Raw genomic sequence first — 21,052 nt, 5'->3', positions numbered from 1 at the left:
CATTCTTAAAAATTAGGTTACTTCCTTGTTAGAGAATATGCAACACAATATTTTTATGCAATTGTGTGTAAAACGTTTGGTTATGATGCAATAAAGCAGACCCTCTGGACTTTATTTACAGAAATACAATGTAGATTGTGTAAAATAAACAGGAAGATTTGCGGCAAGTATCGGCGGTAAAACACCGTGACAAAGCTAGATACAGTACAATGAAAACAGCTAGGAATGACATATTTTTTAGTAGGTGCAGCCATTTTAGGCATTTTGGTATCAAAACAAAGATACGTTTGATGTTTGTGAGATGTGTTTGACCTGAAGTGTCATTTAGCCTCAGTACAATTTGGAGGCTTCAAGTGTCACTAGCCTATAAGCAGACTAACAACTGGTAAGTTTTTAGTTTGTTATATTTCTGACTATCACAGTGAAAAACGATTCGTCGGCTAACCATAACACAGCAGAAGTCCATAAAAAGGTAGCGACTAAACGGGAACTTAAGAAATGCTTGCATTGAAATAAGACAAGTAGCCTAAAAAGATTCGCACGGTCGCAACTTTTCCAAAAGTCTACACCAACGTTGAATCAAAATAGAAGTTGTAATTTTTACATGTGCTACAGTGCCATATCTTTAGAGTAGTAGCAGCAGCACCAAACCAAAGTCAATGTGTTGTTTTACAGTTCTTATATATATTATATTGCAGAAACGCGAGACATGCCGACTCTGCAAACCTCACAGACTTCAGCGCTAGCCAAACGCATTTCAGTGAAGCATTTAATAGATAAAAGCAAAAAATTGAATGGTAAGGAAATTATGAGCTGTTGCAAATGAGTTCTTACATTTGAGTTACAATAGGCTACTCAATTTGCATTTATTTCAGTGATTATGCCTAACTAAAAATTTGCAAAATGAAACTGGAGCAAGATGGTGCTGCCAGAAGCCATTAAGTGAAGATCCTGCAGCCGCTTTGAAAATTCCACAATCATACCATGATTTTACTACCGGTAGCGCTTTTCCATCGCAATCTGTCCTTTAGTGTTTTTTTTTTTTACCAAATCCAAGACACTCTTTACAAAAGATTCAAACACTGGTTTTATCAGATTTTTGGTACCGTATAGGCTAAGCTTTAACATCCGCCATTTTTTAAAAATAATATTCCCTTATTTCTTGTATTCAACGACCTCAAAATTACCCTTAATTGACAAAAGAATTCTTCATTTGACAGCACTGTGGTAGGGCTCCAGACGATATCGTTGTAAAGTTGTGTAACAATTTAAGAATTAGTGTTGCCAGAGCCCCAGATGCCCCCACATATATTTCTCACAACCGCCTAAAGAGTTCCTCAGTTGGCAGTCTATTTTATTAGCGCTTTTTTATTGTAAAGTGTCCTTAAATATTTTTCACCAATTTCAAGATGGTTACTGAAGATAAAAATTTATCCTTTTGGTGATTCTTTTTTGCCAACTTCTTCCCGATCGTTGAAAAACTCTGACCTCTCAAACGCAAGTGTTTCCAATTCGGATCGCTTTCTCAGATATATCTTTCTGGCACCTAAAAATACCATTAATTGCAATTTTTTTTGTCTCCAACGACCTACTTTTTGTTGATAGCAATTAAGCAATAACATTCATCAATTTTATGTCTTGCAGCATTTGTACCTTGGTTTAGTGCCATTCTAGGAACAATTCTTTTCTTTGCAATTCTTGGATTCATTTTAGAACAGATGGGCTGTTTAAAAAGTAAAATCAAGGCTAGACCGAAACGGAGAGGCAGCAGCAGTAGGTCAACAATAAAGAAATCCGATGAATCCATGACTGTTGGTGAGCAGGTGTTGTATGAAGTAAGAAAGCAGTCTGCTCAAAGAGACAACGTTTTAAGGCCAAGTCAGCGGCGACAGTCAAATCGAACATACGACACCCCCCCTGCTGAAGGACGTTTCATTGCAGCTAAACAGAAAAATGGTGCAAACAAACGACAAGAAAGAAGGTTTACGCCACAGAAAGAAAAAACATATTCTGACAGGCGTAGTCGTGATAAGTCCGAATCAAGGCATTACCGATACGAAGAGGAATCACGACAAGACAGGCATAATAACCAAAAACAAAGTCGTTCAAATAATCGTAAAAAAGAAAAGGTGTATAAAACATATTCCAGAGACAATGACGGCAGTTCGTATGAAAGTTACAGTGAAAAATACAATCGCCCTGGTAGACAAGGCAATGACGCGAAATTATATGGGCGTTACAAGAAACATGATGGTTCTGTTGGCCGCAATAGAGACGATAGATATGGGCAAAATGATGACAGACATTATCGTGCGGTTGGTCATCACAAAGAGAATCGTTTGTACGGACGATGTAAGCAAGGGCGACAGGAAAAGAATTTCAAAGACACTACATCCAAGCGGCTAGAACGAACTTACGGAAAGCGGGAAATGAAACAAAATAAGAGAACAGAACTCAGACCGTCAATTTCAGATGCATTTTCTCCAGACCGACGCCCAACTGCTAATGGCAGGACAACAGGAAAGCAGAAAGGTGGGAAAAAAGTTTCTTCCACACAAGGTAATATGTCCATTGGCAGAAGAAAAATAAGCAATGGGAGTTTGTCAATAGGAAGCCGTTCTTTAAGTCGATCCGAGCTGCGAAATGGCAAAGAATGCTTCTCAAACCAGCAAGAGGAAATTCCATCCATCCATAGCGAAGCAGTGAGGATTGAAAATGAAAAGTAATAGTTGCTGCACATTGTTGAAAGCGTATTTTTTTTGAAAATTATAGCTTGAAATTAGTTCGTTCTAACTTTTTTCATTACTTTAGGAATGTTGACTGCATCACAAACGTAATGCAAAAATACATGGTTTCTAAGTAAATTGTCATTGATAAATAGCTTGTTACAACATTCAAAATTGAAATTTAGGTTTTGAAATTAGCTTTTCCCACTGCACGGGAAAGTAAGTTACTCAATACTCATTCTCATTGGTTGTACGAAAGCGGGTCCATTCTAATTGTATCATAAGTTGTCAGTGGTTTAGAAAAAAAATTCTGCTGTTAAACTTGAAAACCGATTTTATGAGCAAGTAATAATATTTTGATTTTGTATGATTAAATCAGAAGAGCTATGAGTAAATGGAACAAACTCACTGCTACACTATCAGTGTAGTTTACCCTGGTGGCAAAGCCATGCGGTGTAAACCGCTCATAATAGATTTTGTCGTGTTTTTAGGCTATAGGCCGTCGAGTTTGGGTTATTAGATTAAGGGCTGTGTTCATAAAAGATGTCCGCAGTCAATGGGGGGATTGCCAATTGACACTGGGAGAGGATTACAGTTTTATGAGGATGTCTTTAATGCTGCTACTAATACTTGCAAGCAGGAAAACGAAATCTTCAAGAAATCGAATAATTGAATTACTAATCATTGGTGATGTCACGATTTCTTGGGTTTATGAATCAATCAATGTGACTTGTTCACTATACTCGCCTGGGGATGATTCGTCTGCAGCAACTAACATTGTATTGCAAGTATTGCCTACGTCAATATGATGCCATTCCGGCAATAAACCGTTAGTGATTAGATTTTATGTTTGTTTTCGCATTTCGGTAGTTTGGACAAAGACACTGTCATATAAGTTGTAAGCAAGCTAAATTATAAGTTATAGGCTATCAAGGGCAGAATAGACGAGATAATAGTTTAACTGCAGCAGTGTTAATTCCAGGGGCGCCGGAAGCGGGGGGGGGGGGGCGGATGCCCCCCCATGCCCTCTATTTTTCTGCAGATGGAGGGGCAGGGGGGGCAATGGTGCCATTTTAATGTCATGTAAACTACTGCACATTTTGCAATATAACAATTTCTGCTATTCGCTTTTAGCCTAATTATAATCTTTCATTTTTGCCTCAAAATAATATTTACCGCACAAAATTTTGCAACACAGTACAGGCCTTAAAAACTCGTTTTTTTTCGGCAGCCATCGTGGCCTACCGGGAGCTCCTTCTCGGCGGCCAAATCTGCGTGCTTGGAGGCCAAAATACAAAATAAAAATAACGATGGCACAAGTAAATAGAATTAAACTTGCAACAATGCTAAAATGATCACTTAGCGTTGTTGAAGTCTGGGCCTGGGCGACGTCCTACAATAGAATCGTTGCACCACGCAATAACTGCTTTATCGGGATTGTAATCCAGTACTGCGGGACCATCTAACGACACTCGCACGAGTGCCTCAGTGGCTTAGCTAGGGCGGGGCGAGGGGGGCGGACCGCCCCGGGCGGCACGTCTGGGGGCGGCACTTTCAGACTACGATTTTTGATTTTGATTATAATCTGATAAAAAAAACGCATTTCATTTTCACATGCTTTTTCTTTAAGGAGCGGAAAAATCTGAATCCGCCCCGGGCGGCACATTCCGGCACATTCCCTGGCTATGCCACTGGAGTGTCTCCAATGTGGCTGATTTTAAAGGTTCGCCACTACCCTAGAATTCTTTTTAGCAACGAAAAACAACGTTCGACATGATTGTGTTGACGATGATGGCAAGGTAATAAAATAAGTATTTCAATGATGTGAAGGATATTACTAAAAGAAGCATAATTTTTGGAAAATATGATCAAAAAATATTTTCCCCTCGGATGTCAACTAACCTAGTTCTTCTTTTTAACAAGGAATTGACATAAAAACGACAATATTGCCAGCCCACGTAAATTAGCACTTCGGATTAAGACTTTGTTAAAATAAACGTCTTGAATTACAAACAAGACTTACAGCGCTGGTGATCGCAGATGGATATATTCCATCAATAACAAATATTCCCGCACAATGCAACAGTGGCGATTATGACGCGCTGACCTAATTTTGTGTCACTCTTTGATACTACATGTTTTCGACAGTTAATCCACAATCATTCTATTGCGAAATTAAATAATTGGTTAGAAAAGACTGGCGGCCAAACTTGGCCGATTGAGGAGGTAGCACCGGCTGTCATTTAAGCACTACTTAGCGGCCATGGCCGCAGGCTGCTTTAAGGCTTGACAGTAGGTTACATCATTATAACATAGCATGATGCCCTTCTTTGTATACCGGACACTTGTAGGCTATCATTACTCAATACATAGTGAGGTGATAGATTAGCATTATCGCTATATCTTAACCTAAAACTTTAAAAAAAATTGGCCTTTTAGTAAACAAAAGTGCCCTTTTTTCGTAATCTTGCCCCCCCAGTCAAAAATCGTTCCTGCGCCCCTGGTTACTCCGACATTTACAACATGAGAAACTGCCTGCACTGAAAGGTGCATTTGCTCAGGATTAGGTGAATGACTTTCTTTCGGACACCAGGACGAGGGTTTATCCTTTTACTGCTCCGGGTGCCCTATGAGTTGCGGTCTCTGGTTGTTGCCATTCGTTTCAAAAGCCTGAATTACCAGGACTCAACACGAGGAGGTTGGCAACTTGAGTCCCGAGATGACAGTTATTCAAGAATGTTAAATGAGATGACAGTAAACATTCTTGAATAAAATGTACTGTACATGCAAAGGTGATCCCGCTTAGGTCGATATTGGCAATGAGCTTATTATTGCTAGGGATGTTGGAAATGAATACGCTTAGCAATAGTTTTTTTTATTTGTAAATAGGTTTCTAAGTGAAGGACTTCGTTTTGTTTCGAATTCAAGTAATTTCGTTTCGTCATATGTTGCAAACTAAACATGAAAAAAATTTAAAGCGCGTAGTACGAGCCGAAATCTATGCATCAAACTGATCTTGCACCATGCTTTTAAAAGTTTATTAATCATCACAAAAATATATGCCACTCAAAATAGCCTATATGCCACACTGATGCTTCTTTTCCCACTTAGATCTAGTTATGCTCATACAGATTTTACTTTTCATCACAAAAACGACAAATGAAGAACTATAATCAGGCTACCTCTTCACTACTCAAAAGCCGTTGGCCTCGAGCGATTGTAAGGCGTCTGTCCAAATTTAACACATTGTTGTTTTGACGATTAATGATGGCAAATCAAGCACAGGTTTTATTAACTGTCCTTGCAATTTCCACCATTCCATGAGCGTGCCAAATAGTCCTAATCAGTAGCGCACCCAGAAAAAAAATTAGGGGGGGGTCTAATTCAGAAATGTTGGCCGAGTGATTTGCAACAATAGTGACGATAAGCCTATGCCGAATACTTTGACTAATATTTAAAGGCACTCACAACCCACCGGTTGCCGATACCTGTGCCTGGGTTCCAGCGGGGCGTTCAAGCTCCTTTGGAAAAATATTTGATTTTAACAATGAAAATACAGTAGAACTCGGTTAATCCGGATTCGATTTGACCGGCGATTCCATCCGGATTAGGCGAAGATCCGGATTAACCGATGACGGTTTTTATCAAGCCTGACGTTACCTAGATAGAAGGGTATCGGTAAAAATCACCGAAATTGAACGCATTAGTGTGGTCATCTGTCAATTCCGAGACGCGCGATCACCATATTAGCGATAGAATTCTTTTGAAATGCAGTAGCCTATGCATGTAAAACGATTGTATTTGTAGACTCTGCGTCTAACGCAAGAACACACTGGCAAAAGTTATATCTTCAGACATGCGTGTCGGAATAATCTGTAGTCACTCAAAACTTTTGAAAACAGTTACGGAAGACGAGTTTCTTTGGAAAACTTATAAAAAATCAAACAAAGTCTTCTATTGGAAAAACATCACCGACATACCGCCGAAAATTCCACCGACATCTTTTCAAGTTACAGTACGAGTTTGGGCATTTGCGCAGGAATTTTGCGTTAGGAGGGATTACTGTTCATGAAAAGAAGAAATCCGCAATAATTTATTGCGTCACATTAACGGAACAATAGATAAGAAATTTCTCGCAATAAGCCACGTTACGTTTTAGCATAAAATGGCAAAACTGTCTGGAAAATCCGGATAATGCGATAGAGAAAGCGCAATTTTTGTCCGGAATAGGCGAAGATCCGGATTAAATAATCCGGATAATCCGAAGCTGTTTCTTAAGAAAAAGATTACAAATCATTTGTACTTCCAGTTTCATCCGGATTAGGCGAAGATCCGGATTAACCGAATCCGGATTAACCGAGTTCTACTGTACATCCTTCTTAAAGGCTACTAATAAGGGCCAATATACATTACTTTACTAACCTGCGCGTTTTCACTTTCCTGAATTTCTAATAAAATAAACCAAAACTTTTTATCCCCCATCATTATATTATAGGCCTACATTATACAATGCCCTGTGTAAACATTAAATTAGGTGTAAAAATGCAAAATCAAAGAAAGTTCTTAAACAGACGAAAGAAACAGGTTGTAATATAACTCCAGAACGAAAACAGAATTCACCAGCCAACGAGCTACAATTTGATGTCAAGCCGTCTTTTGGTGTTCTTGAAATTCATTTAAAATTTCTGTTAGTGAAATTGGAATTTCCTTATGAATGTTCAACATTGCCAATCTATTTAGCCTTTCTTCTCCCACGCTACTTCGCAGATAGCTTTTGATCTTCTTCAGTATTGAAAACGAGCGTTCTCTTGTACAAGTAGTAACTGGCAAGGTAACAAACACTTTTAACAATTTGTAAATATTACAGTAGATGTCTGAATAGCATAGCAATATTGTTTCAATTGCCGATGTCGGTGGAGGCACGTCATTAGCATTGGGCTACTGCGAAACCGTTCGTTCCAAAGCGTCAACTCATTTTGCAACAAAGAATCATAACACTGGTCAACACACATTTTGGTGCCAAGAAAGTTTTAATGGTTTTGGGGTATTTTGATGCCGCTGAATTCGAAAATGACTTTGGTTTTTACGAATTGGCTCTATTTTTTGAGATAATCCATGGTTGTACTCCAAAAAAGTGCTAAAAATTTGCAAATTTTGACATTAGTATTTTCTTTATGCTATAACTTTGATGAGACCTTATCTGTCTTTTACAAGCATGTCCATACCTTATTTTTTACATTTTTGATGCGATTTTGTGAAATATGACCATTGTTATTGCAGAGAGCCTTCCATAGGCAAACCATGTTTTATGTGAAAATCAAGCAAAAATTCCAAAAATTAAACAATATTAGCGGTAAGGAACAGGTTTTCTGTTTGCAAAAACAGGTGGCGTCAAAGCACAAACAAGACTTTTAGTATCATCGAAGTAGCCTACATTTCGTAAATTGTTAAGCACATTAATCATTCATATAATGCGAAATGATTAGTCGATGTTTACAAATTTTCTTTAGTAAGACTTTCTGAATGTGATGTGGCCAAACAGTCACGTTGGAGACTCCAACAATAGTCAGCCATCATGTAGGCATCCCACCTGCCCTGGTACCGCTCTTCTATGACCTGTCCTGGTGGAACCTTTCTCCGTGCTCTTCACTTAGGTCACCAAGGTTTGCAGGAAAACGATCTAAGTGGCTGAAGAGATAGTGAACCTTGATACTCATCTTCACACCTAAATCTTTGCACTTGGAAAGCATATCTTCTACCAATTCTTGGTAATTTTCAGCTTTTTTATTTCCAAAGAATTTCTGTGAAAATAAAACAAACGAATGCCATGCAACAGACTCCTTGTCTGTCGTAGACTGCAAAAAAAAAACGTGCATCTTGTATGAGTTTGCGGATCTGAGAGCCATCAAAAATACCTGCTTTCAGCTTTTCGATAGTCAAATCAGGAAATGCTCTGCAAATATAATTATTAAAAAGCAGTTGCCAGTCGTAGGCAAGGCTTTTATAAACTGCTTCATCAAACCAAGTGTGATGTGTTATGGTGAAATGATGATTTTCTCTCAGTCAACTAAAGGCCCATTGATGATGTTACCTTCAACAACTTTCATGGAATCTGCAGATGGCCACCTTTTTTTCGCCCAGTTATTATTACGAGCTTGGCTGTCCCACAAGCAGATGAAACATGGATATTTTGTTTTGCTGGCCAAGCAAAAAAATTACCATTTTCAAGTCTACACAAATTAATGATTGGTGAGAGTCGTAATCCAGTTTCTGTAATATCGTTTTAATGTTATTGTACTCTTCTTTCAGTTTTGTTGAATGGCCAATTGTGAGAGATGGATATCTGTTACCGGTATGTAACAATACACACTTTAAACTTCCTTTTGAACTGTCTATGATCAAGCTCCACTCTTGAGCTCTATATTGTGGTACTCTTATTTACAGCAGAAGGCCTGCGATGTCTTTGCAGTAAACAAATTCATCTTGCTGGCAAAAATATGGAGGCAAAAAATTCCTTTTCTCTCGCAAATAAAATTTTGTGGAAGCTCTGCTTCCAAGACGGTTTTTGTCTTTGAGTCGGGATGCCATAATTTCTGCTGCTTATTTGGATAGGTTGAGATCCCTGATGAGATCACTCAGCTCCTCCTGTTTGAATGTCTCTGGAATAGCTGAACTACTTTCAAACACATTTCCACCGCTGTCACTTGCAGAGCTTTCTACCTCTTTCTTCCATCACATCCCATGGCTATGTCAAGTAAATCACTAGATTCAGGCACAGGCACTTGCATACAGTGAGGCACAGGTCGTGGTTTTGGTTTTATTCATGGTTTTATTGGTGAGGAACGACAAGAGGTCAATTTCTTTTTATCTCTAAAGGTAGTAACCAAAACTTGTTTTAGTGTTCATAAAAAGATAGCCCACCCCAGAAAACATGGGGGTAGAGTTAAAAATTATTTAAATATGTTGAGCGGTTCTTGAGATATTGCCGTTTTTCTATTGCTCCTTATCTATGAAGCCACCTAGTGGCCAATAGTTATTTCACTTATAACTCGAGAACCGCTTATCTCATTTTCATCAAATTTGCACCATTCTTCTCAGAGAAGTGAGAAGCATGTTTTAAACCAATAAAAAAAAATTCGGTGGTGCCAACCAATGTTCCTATTATAATGAAATGACCCCTTGGTCATCTAGCCAAAATTTGAAAATATCGATATCTCAAAAACTGGAGCCAATTCAAAGAAACCGATGTTATTTTCGGATTCAGTGGCCCAAAATTGCCCAGAAACCGTTAAAATATCTTCGACACTCGAAAAAAAGTTATTTTTTTTTAGCCAGTGATAATCCAACTCTAAGTCTTCGCAGCAAAATTCACACAAATTTAAGAAAAGTTGCCTATCTAGGTTTGTCAACTGACATCCAGTGGGAAGTAACAGAAAAACGCCTCAAGTAGGCTATGTTGCCATGCTTTAAAAGACGGGTATTAACTTGAGAGATGAAATTGAATGGAATGGATGGAATGGAATGAATATTACATTCGGTAATAATCTTTAGGCGTTTCTGCAACAACATTGTTCTGATGAATTTGATGTTCACCAATTCTTCTCAGTGCAACGCTGTCTTGAAACAAATCAGAAATAATTTTTGCACCTTTCGTGTAAATTGCATTGAACTTTTTGACAGCATCCAGCCTCACGTCGTTTAAAACTTCTCAAGAGCTTTCACGTGTGTAATAGCACTTGTCATATCCAATTGTTTATTTTGTAGTTGCATACTAAGTGGCAAACTGAACGAAAATATTTCGTTTGATATCAGGAGAGAAAATACGAAGTCCGGTTTAGATGTTCTGCAGAACATACAAAAACTTCATTTTTGATGGCGGGTTTGGGGGGGCTTGAGCCCCCTTAGCCCCATGCGGGTGCGCTACAGGTCCTAATTAGTATATTCGAAGGTGTTCGACATGCTTTGTGTCAGAACAGCTGTTGAAAAGATTAGATTTGCAGATCAAACGTAACGGTTCAGCACTGACGTCGGACGAAGCTAGTAGGCCTAGGCCTCTATATCTTCAAAGTGGAAAACTTTGTAGCCGACGCTACGGTCTAATTTTTGTAAAAATAATATTTGAAATAAAGCAGCAACTGTTCTTGCGGAGACAACATCACGACTAACTTATAAAAATTTACTTTGCAAAATAAATATTTAATTGCAGTTTGTAACTCAGATAAACATGTGGTTATTTGTGTTAAATATCTTCCTATTTCTGCCTATATTCCATTGTCAGAATCAAAATTTTCCAAGAGTGACTTGCCCTCTTCCGAACCAACATTGTGATTGCACAATACCAGAAGACGTGGTCTGCTTGAACATAAATTCTGTCCCAGACCAACTTCCCAACACAACAGTGTTTCTTGAACTTGAAAACAATTTCATCGGTCCAGTTGTGATAAAAGAGCATGTGAGTTTTGGTTACCGTAGTGGTTATTGTTTGAGTAGGCTAGTACATTAAGAAAATCGGTAATTTAGTTGTTGTCTTCATATGAATTCACAATAATGTTTATTTCTTAAAATTAAAGATATGTTATAGACTAGTTCTTCAAACTGTTGGTGCAAAATAAGACAATTGAAATATCAATAGACGCCATATTGGAGGACCGGAAATAAATTATAGGCCTAATAAAAAAAAAGATACTTTATTTACTGTAGTTGTATTTATTGTAATTGAAATAAAAGAAATCATTTTGTATTTGTAGATGATTGATATTTTTGTTAGAGCAGCGGTCCCCAATCTTTTTTTTTTATCACTGCCCGGTTTCAAAATGGAAATAGTTTTGCTGACAGGCAATAAGATAAAACGATGTTTGACATTTACTTACAGTTATAATTTTTATAGCGGATTAAACGTACTTCAAATTATCAGTGTGTCTTGATTTTTGAGGGGCTCTTAGTGACTTTACCGGTTGGCTACTATGCTCTATCTCTCTCTGAATCCGTCAGTGTGCTGATAGATATACAGCAGGTCATGCGTAAAATTTGTAAATAGGCTCATGGCCACCTGAAGATGCGGCCTGATTTGTCACATTTTGCAGATTTTGATTACAGCTACTGCGAGTGTTTAACTGACATTTTCTGAGATTTTTTACTTTTTGCTGTCTCCTAATGATATAAAAGCTTTTTGTTGCCTTGGAGAAGCAATAGCAAATGAGAAAAAGTAAGTTGAAAAACGCTGAATCAGACTGTTATTGAAAAATTAACAGTTTGTTTGTTTGTTTGTTTTTCATATCTTTATCCTGCATTGCAGGAAAGCGGGCTTGAGCGCTATGCATCGGTGTACGCGTTCCGACGTACACCTGATGACCCATGCTGCAGCCGACGGCAATGTCTGTTTCCGGTTGTCTACTCTACTTATGACTTAAATTTGGTACTACCCATTACTCGAAATCGATCAATGGGTAGAGGCAATTATCGTAAAGTTTCTTGCCCAGAGAAACAACAGCAAGTGCGGGTGGCTGGAGTCGAACAGTCTGACTAAAATCTTCGAAATCAAATTTTCTTTGTTTTTTCAACATGTGAGGATGTTAAAACCTATTGTGTTATCTGGGGAAAACAGTAAAGAAAGCGTAAAAATATAATTTTCAGAAAAATTTATTCAAACATTCGCCCAAAGTTGGAAAATCTGGAAATTTCTGCAAAATGTGACAAATCAGGCCGTATCGTTAGGTAGCCATGGTAGGCTATTAAGTGCATGATTGCAATTGCTTTCACTGTAAGGATTTTGTTTTATGACTGAGGACATACTTTTAACCAATTTGCAATCTCGACGACCGTTTTGATCGAGTGTACTCGGGACACGGTAACAACCGTTTCACGACCCGGTAGCCTACTGGGTTGTTGGTTGGGGACTCCTGTGTTAGAGTAGGCTACGGGTATTAAAAAAACAATGCAATTTCAATACATAAGTAGGCTATCTACAGTATAAGCTTTACTGTCTAATTATCTTGTAAACGGAATGGTTTTAAATTTTACAGGTAGAGAGACTGCAAGATTTGCCTCTTGAAAGGCTATATATTTCCAACAACAACTTAGAAATTATTGAAGACTTTGCCTTTGAAACGCTGTACAGACTCCTAAAATTAGATATTAGTGACAACAAAATCCAAGGTAAATTTAAAAAAAATTTTTTTTTGTTTTTGCTACACCATGGTTAGTAGCCTACCAATATATAAGCTATAGCCATGGGCTAAGTACCGTAACTCCTCTGATGTGAACGGTAGATGTCACTGTGGTCAGCACCCCCAATCCACATACAGTAGTGTAGCCTATACTGGAAATTCGGATTTGATTCTCCTTTTGATCAATGCAATACTGTTTATATAACATTACTACAGCTAAGTGTAGTCTATACAGAGTCGGCTGCATAGCTGAATGGTGAGAACCCTGATTCGACGTTCGATAAAACGCCGGATTGACACCGCTCAAGAGCATGTGTATTGTGTAGGTGTGTCTTTAGCAAGACACTTGAAGGCATGTCGTCGATTGTGGAGTAGGATGACTAGGATGAGTAGGATGACTAGATGAGTAGTAGGATGAGTAGGATGACTACGAACAGTATACGCTGCTATATGGAGAAAAATGAGTGTGGCCTTTCTTAGGACTAAGACCTGCTGAAGCGTATTTAAGTTAAAAGAAATTTGTCTCCCCACAGTTTTGTCGTACCTAGACATACGCCTGGTGGTTGAAGATTTAAATTAAGTGGACGGGAAGGCAAGGAAGCCAATCTTCGTGTTCACCTTCATATGCCTTTTAGTGTTCTGCCAAAACCTCTTATTTCGAGAACCGTGCCAGGGCTCTCACCACTCGGCTATGCACCCCACAAATACAATACTATAATTTGTGGTTGGTCTTGTTGTTTATGTTTTTCTCCGGTAAGTCTACAAATGTTTCTCAATGAATTAGATAAGAATATTTTCTAATTGGTTCCTATATTTGCATGATAAATTGTTATGCATGTAGGACTCGAAAGCTGGTGTAATGACTCAATTACGTACAAACGAGTGAATAATAATAGGCCACAACTAAATCGCTTGCGTCGACATTTTTAGAGGATCATAAAAATTGTCGAAATTTATCGGAATGTCAAAAAAACAAAAAACCGAATCGTTATGACTTTTTTTTAATACTCTAATTTTAGTTAGTGTTAGGCCCTAAATAGATTAATATACAGTACAGTATGAACTTCAATAAACACTGCTGCTCTTCCGTTTGCGTCCGCTGGGCAACAATAATCCACAACACGAACACTCTCTGACTGTCGTCGCTGTTGTTGTTGAGCGGACTGCTCGATTGTGGTGCTTGTCGACCAGGCCAATGAGATGATAATTTGGACCCGATACCAATGAGATTTTCGGGGAATTGCTGACAGTGAAATTGCCGCTCTCTGAAAAGAGCAGTTCTTGTATTCAGAGCCGAGCTTTGTTTTTCGACAGTTGTTCGATTCGCACTTTGGTGCTCCTTCAGAAGGAACCACGAGCAGGGCCGGATTAAAGGTTTATGGGGCCCTGGGCTGAGCTGAAAGTGGGGGCCCTTATCAAGTGAAATTTTTTTCTAAAATAAATGGTGGAGTGGGGCTACGACACAGGCCCAGTTGCATGTATCTGTGGCACCGAGTCCCAAAGAGCGGACCAGTGGCGCAGCCAGAAAAAAATGTTGGGGGGGGCCAAATATTTGATGAATTGAAGAGAACAACAAAGCGTTTGATTTAAAGCCATCGCCACTTGATGTGCAGTGGTGTATCCTGGTGGGTTGAAGCAATAAAAGTGGTAAAGGGGTTAGAGCGTGCCGAAGGCACGCGTATTCTAGGAGGGGTCCGGGGGCATGCTCCCCCGGAAAATTTTTGAAAAAATACACTCAAATAATGGATTATAGCGCTTTCTGAAAACACTTTTAGGGTAATATTTGTATGAAATTTATTAGCAGATAAACAGCTATTAACTTATTAAAGATAGCTCTTACACACGAACGGGCAAAAACTGCGGTTAAATTAGAGAACACTAAAAACTCAGCTACACAAAAACTCAATAACTACACAAAAACCCAACAGAGTAAGCCATTCTGAAATTGCTTCCACAAATTAGTTCAAAGAAACGTAAGTCGCGTAAATTTTGCGCGATTTACGATTTGCAAAATTTATTGGTGTCTTTCTGTGTTTCTAAAACAAGTCCTTGGGGGTGTTAATAGCCAGATGTCTTGGAAAACGATATAAATTTCTACAAACTTTATTATATTTTCAACAAAGGGCTCAACTTCGGAATCCAAACTTGAAAAATTTGGGGGGGCATGGCCCTTTCGCTCCCCTGGCTACGCCTATGTAGCCGATCACCTTCTTGTTTGCCCTCGGCTTGCCACCCGATGCAGTAAGTGGGACCTGTCAGTGTATAACTCCGTTGCGGAAGAATGTGTCAATCTGTTGTGTACCAACGAACTTTAGAAGACTCGATAGAAGAAGAAGAACTGCATCATATCTAACTGACCATCTTGTATCAGATAATGTCTTCAAAACAGGCAAACCACCTAGGAATTTTCGATGGACTTGCCAACGATGTGTAGATGAGACGAGCCATGAATAAAGGCTTTGCAACAATTCAAAAAGCTCAGCGGCAGAACGGCATGTTTCTACAGGACATTTAGGCTACCGATTAAATTAAGTGAATGTGCTGTGCAAGGGACAAAATGAGCTACACTACATTTCTCGCGCAGAAGAGCTTGAAGACCGTTATACTTGCCACTCATATTGGCAGCATTATCATAACTTTGACCCGTAATCCGTACCATTTTCGGATATGAAAGTATCAAATAAATATGTTTTTTGTTAAAAAACGAAGAAAAATTGAATAACTGGGGCTGGGCAGGAGTACTGCAGCACCGCAGCACATATGGGTGAGCCGCCCTTGCTTGTTTGAGATACGAATTAAAGCAGTAATCTCCAGCTGTGCAACTATAAAAATTAGTAGATTTTTTTCTTTGAGGTGGGGGCCCCCAAAAGTGGGGGCCCTGGGCTTCAGCCCAGTCCGCCCCCCCCCCTTAATCCGGCACTGACCACGAGAGAATGGCTGTACTACGAGAGAATGGTTGCCTACTCTGGAAAGATTTTGAGCTCCTAAAGTTATCACAGACCCGAGTCCAAAAGTAATCCCTGGTCTCCCCTGTCAACGCTACTGATGAGGGAATCCGGATAAACTCTTGTTGCTGTTGTTTAAAAATCGTTCTTTTCCAACAATTTGGTTTGATGACATGACAATTCTGTGGGACACAGATACAGTAGTGTGATTTGAAACGCTCGTGTGTAAATTCATACCTTTTATGTCGCTTTTGTTAAAAAGTGTAAATGCAACTTGATCACCTTTTTGCTTTAAAAAAATAATTATATAATGTCGATGTCTGTACTAGGCAACGCAGTTTATTACGTGAAAATTAGCGATGACGCTCTGACGTAGTCTCACCTCAGTTACAGCTTAATAATTTCCAGTAAAATTCCCAATATAAATCATTTCCTGTCAATGATTTAATTAAAACGGTTGATGTCACAATAAGAATGATTTATGCACTCACATTATTGCGTAATATATAGACCTAGTACACACTACGCAATATGCCGGCATTTTTACATGATCAGCCCACCAAACTATATAGTAAACAACAACAAAAGCTATATTCTAAAGAGCGAAAGATGTTCGAAACTATCATTTTTTTTAAAAGCAATCCCAATTAATCAATTTTTAGGAATACCCTATGAGTTGTATTTGTGTTTGACGAAATATAATTGACAAAAATGTAATATAAAAATTCAAGAAATTGTTTTTCCAACTGTATATGCTTAGGCTATATATGCTGATAAAATATACGTGCTAAGTAGCCTACATAAAAATAGTTCGTTTATAAACAATATTCATTGGAACATTTTGATTAACCCGATGATTGCATTGGCAAAAAACCTATCGGCAAAAGCCAAGTTGCTACTGTTATCAACAGTGCACAACAACAGTAACAACAGTTACTGTGCACGCGCGTCCGATATGGTCATACTAAAACTAAATAATGCCCTTGTTTATTCCATTTTTTAAGCGCAAGAATCGTCAACTTCGTAGCTACATAAGGATTAGAAAATTAGTTAGTTCACTAAAGTTAAAAAGCTTCTTGTATTCCTGTTTTATATTGTACTGTTAAATTTCGTGTGTGTATTGTTTTTTATTTTGTAATGTATACAATATATATTTGTGTTCAACTCCGACACCGTTCCATGTCAAATAAGCTATGACACCACACGGGTGTGGCAGACTTGATGACCAGTTCGGTCCTTCTGCCACTCCCATCATCGTCAGCAAACATTAAAACAACCTAGTTCACATTGTAATCTTGTATTGTTTTTTCCACATGTGCTGTTGATGCAAATAAAAAGAACTTCTCTTCTCTTCACTAAACCATTTTTGTCTATAGTTTTTACAGCAAACACTTTCAAGGGATTGAAGAGCTTGACTGATTTGTACGCCAATGACGCTGGAGTTGAGACGCTATCACCGCGGGCATTCGAACCCATTCTGTCTTTGAAGTATATTGATTTAGAAGACAATAGCATAACCACCATCGGTTTAGAATTTTCTATTCTTTCTAACCTGGAAACACTTTTGCTTGCAGAAAATCAGGTTAGGTCCATCCCATTGTAAACCATAGAAAGCTATCGCATCCCACTAAGTTATACCAAAACAGTAGATGAGAAAATTATATTAATCTGAAATTTGCTTAAACGTAACGAAAGAGTTTAGATAGAAAGTATTAACTGTTCTTGAAAAACAATATTATAGAAACAAATTAAACTGTCCAATTTGTTTTTGGTTTATGAAGTAGATTATATTATGTCCTGTAGCCGAAATACTAAAGTTTAAATAATTAGTCAAATTGACAATTTGAAAGAGTTTAATTTGATTACGGTACAGTTATTTAGTATTTTGACTATTGGGCTAACTATTACTCTACGTAGTGCGGTATACTTGTAAGAACTATTTCTCGCATCCATACGCAATTCCGGTGTTGAAGATTTGGATTAAGTGAGCGCGAAGACAAGGAAGCTAAATCTTTGTCCCCACCTTCAAGCATGCCATTAATTGTCTTATTAAAGACACAACCGTATGCTCTTGAGCGGTGTGGAATTGCCATCCCTTTAGGTCGTGCTAGGGCTCCCGCCACTCGGCTATGTTGCCGACTACTAGCCTACTGCTTAGTAATTATGCTGTGTGGTTGACGACTAGGCCTACTTGTAGAGCCTGATATCACAATCCCTGATATCACAAAACAAAGCAGGCTACTTATATACTTAAGCTACTTAGCTAATATCATGCGGAAATCCGAAATATAGTAAAAAAAACTCTCGACTCTCGGGGTGTGCGCTTGAGCAACGTATTTCAGAACTGCTCTCTATTCTGCGGCACTCAGTGAATGGAATAATTCCCTGGCAACAACACTTCAACAATCGGAAAACTTCACTCTGTCAATCTCGGCAACCGGCCCTGCGTCAGGAGCCTCCATAAGTCTACAAGTAGGCCTATGCAAAACTACCAGGAATAACCTATCAAGGCTTTGTCAGTCCGACGATAAAGATTCAAAACCAACCAACTCAACCAAAAAGAAACATGAAATAAAATAAACTAAAAATATCTCTTACAAGATTTAATTTTACTTGCGTAGCTCAGTATTGCTTTTATGTGTAGATCACTTCAATTTCAAGAGGAGCGTTTTCTGGATTGAGTTCTTTGAAGCATCTATCTTTATTTGGCAACCAACTGAGCAGGCCAATGTCATCCTGGTTTCGAGACATTGTTCAAAACAACGGAAACCTTGAACTTGATAGAAGAAGCAATTCTTTAATTGCACATCCTAATCCATGGCTCTGCTGTTCTGATATGGCCCAATACCACAACTTCGTTACAGGAACCTTGAATAGAAGCGTATCCAGTTATTCACAGCTAAATATTGCTTGTTATTGGCCTGTGCAAATAAACGGCAGACTGCTTAGTAGTTTGACAAGTGCAGAGTTAGCAACCATTCCATGCTCTGACTTCACAACTTCTACAACACCAAGGGTCTTCACCACTACGAGTCCAACAAGTAAAGTGAACCATAGAAACGTTTATAATTCATTTTTTGCTAAGGTTAGGCATTTATCCTCCTTGGGTAGCAACTGTAACCTAACAGGTCTCGAACAGTCGTTGTGTTGTTTTGCTATAGATGTGTTGACATACAACCCACTAAGCCATAGGCTATCTATCTTGAATAGAACTGAAACACACGGCATAACTAAGCTAGCCTACAGTATAGCCTATGCCTATTCTAGCAGCCATCGTGTCTAGCCTTTATCTTCATTTAGCTGCTTAAGCTTGAAGACTTTTCACTTGCTTAATGTTTGTTTCAGCAACGACAACTACCACTCCATCGGTTTCAAAAAGCATGATTGAAAACCCAAATTTTCTCAGCGATTTAAGTGACGTTGGGGCATTTTTTATACTTCTAACGGTGGCAATAGTGGCTGGATCTATAGTGGGAGCTCTGTGCTGCTGTTACCAAACTAAAAAGGGAAAACAGAGATTCCACGCTGTTGTAAACACTTTTCGCATAAACTGTTTGACAAACCTTGAACAACAAGAAGCGAAGGTACGTTGTTGAAACTACTGTTTTGCTAAATATAAAACGCTTTGTTTTCTGATTTTGTCTTAGCCTATATCAGTTGAAATGCATCATGTTTGCTTGGCTTTATAGCTACGTGATGGTCGGCTGCAATGTTACGACGTCACAAGACGAAGTCACGTCCAGGGCCGTGTGAACACTATCTTGCTCCCCCCCCCCGAAATCTTCTAGTTGGCCCCTATATTTAGTGATATCGCTTAAAAATAGGATAAGAAAGCATTAGGTCAGGACTGCTAACTCTTTTAATGTAGGGAAAAAATTCACATTCATCATTTTAGCAAAGAGTAAACTGCTCTAAGACTTTCTACAAAAAACAAAACACTTTATAAGCTAAACCGACATTGCAACCGCTAACCTATGTAGAAAAAAGTTAGGGAAAAATCAGAGTTTTAAAGTTTATAAAATAAAAGGACAATTTAAAAGTTATTAACACTGAAATTAACACTATTCATTAACATTGAAATTTATCAATTTAATTGTAATTATAGGCTATTTGGGTGAGCAGTGTTTATTTCAAAATATTAGCCTACATTACTTTGTTAGGTTTTTGTGGCACACACCAAAAAATGCCACTTATTCCACTACTGAAGGTATGCAATTATGCATCATGCATGTTCATTTATCTAACGCTGTTTTGGTGAATAAAATGTGGTTGAGCGAGCGAAACGAGCGAGAAATTTTTTCTAAAAACAACACAAAAATATATTAAATGTAAAATTACAAGCGGAAAAACACACAAACTAAGTATTTGTGTGCCCTTAAATGTAGGTGGGCCTCCAGCCGCGGTTTGAAAAGCAGAAAATACGGCGTGGCATGATTAACACTATTGATTATCGAGCTTCTTCAGCAGAGTTTTCTTTTTCAAATAGCTAAAAAAATTAAACAGACTAAGATGAGTGGGCTTCTAAACAGCTGGGTGATACGGGAGGCGGTAAACACGGCCCTGGTCATGTCGCTTTTAGAGATTTGATATTACACTATGACAAGCAACTTAAATAATTGTGACTTGGTGTGTTTGAAGGAAATATTAAATGCGAGAAACTTTCTGCACTGAGAAAACTTAATTTGATTTCAAGCTAAGACAAAAGCATATTGCGTTTAAATGAAAGAAATAAATACCTTAAGCTTAATTATGACCAAGAAGAGTAGAAGAACGATGTGTTTAATTTTTATAATGGGGTCTGGCGTAACATGAAAATAAATTCGTTTGAAACCCATAGTCATAAGCAAGCAACACTGCAGCAGTAGCCTATGTCAATAAATAAGTTATTGCAGGCTAAATGCACATCGCAGTATGAACTTAGTATGCTATGTGAAATGGTGAAAGCATCTTTTTCAATTAGACTTCTACGGAGCTAAGTAGTCGGCCTTACCGCCAACACCCCTCTCCAATGGCATCGCGATCGCACAGTAATGGAAACAACGAAACCGTCAACAAAACCACAACATTGGGTCATTTAAACTACGCGATGCAAACGGACGAAAGCGCAGAAGACGAAGTTTGGAGCCAAACACAATGAAACATCTACATATTTATCCTTTAACAAAAGTGTAGGCTACTATTCACAAAGCGATTTTCTTTGCTTTTTGTATAGGCC

General features: G+C 38.4%; 1 protein-coding gene across 2 annotated transcripts; it reads left to right on the top strand.

The window, feature by feature from the left end:
• The first annotated feature begins 209 nt into the window (after nucleotides 1-209).
• On the top strand, nucleotides 210-20,999 carry LOC145771662 (uncharacterized). Of its 2 annotated transcripts, XM_082583391.1 has the most exons (8): nucleotides 210-385; nucleotides 699-797; nucleotides 11,005-11,178; nucleotides 12,749-12,881; nucleotides 17,214-17,419; nucleotides 18,482-18,878; nucleotides 19,183-19,421; nucleotides 20,798-20,999. In XM_082583391.1, exons 2-8 carry the CDS (start codon nucleotides 795-797, stop codon nucleotides 20,972-20,974), a joined length of 1,329 nt encoding a protein of 442 aa, XP_082439517.1. In that variant the 5' UTR covers nucleotides 210-385; nucleotides 699-794; the 3' UTR covers nucleotides 20,975-20,999. The 2 variants fall into 2 exon arrangements, with proteins under 2 accessions (XP_082439517.1, XP_082439518.1); XM_082583392.1 differs by lacking the exons at nucleotides 11,005-11,178; nucleotides 12,749-12,881; nucleotides 17,214-17,419; ... (1 more) ...; nucleotides 19,183-19,421; nucleotides 20,798-20,999 and adding an exon at nucleotides 1,645-3,568 and having other exon boundaries at nucleotides 213-385.
• The last annotated feature ends 53 nt before the right edge of the window (nucleotides 21,000-21,052 follow it).

Source organism: Aplidium turbinatum, chromosome 6, assembly GCF_918807975.1.
Source record: "Aplidium turbinatum chromosome 6, kaAplTurb1.1, whole genome shotgun sequence".
Taxonomy (NCBI): Eukaryota; Metazoa; Chordata; class Ascidiacea; order Aplousobranchia; family Polyclinidae; genus Aplidium; species Aplidium turbinatum.
This window is presented reverse-complemented; position numbering and strand designations above follow the sequence as displayed.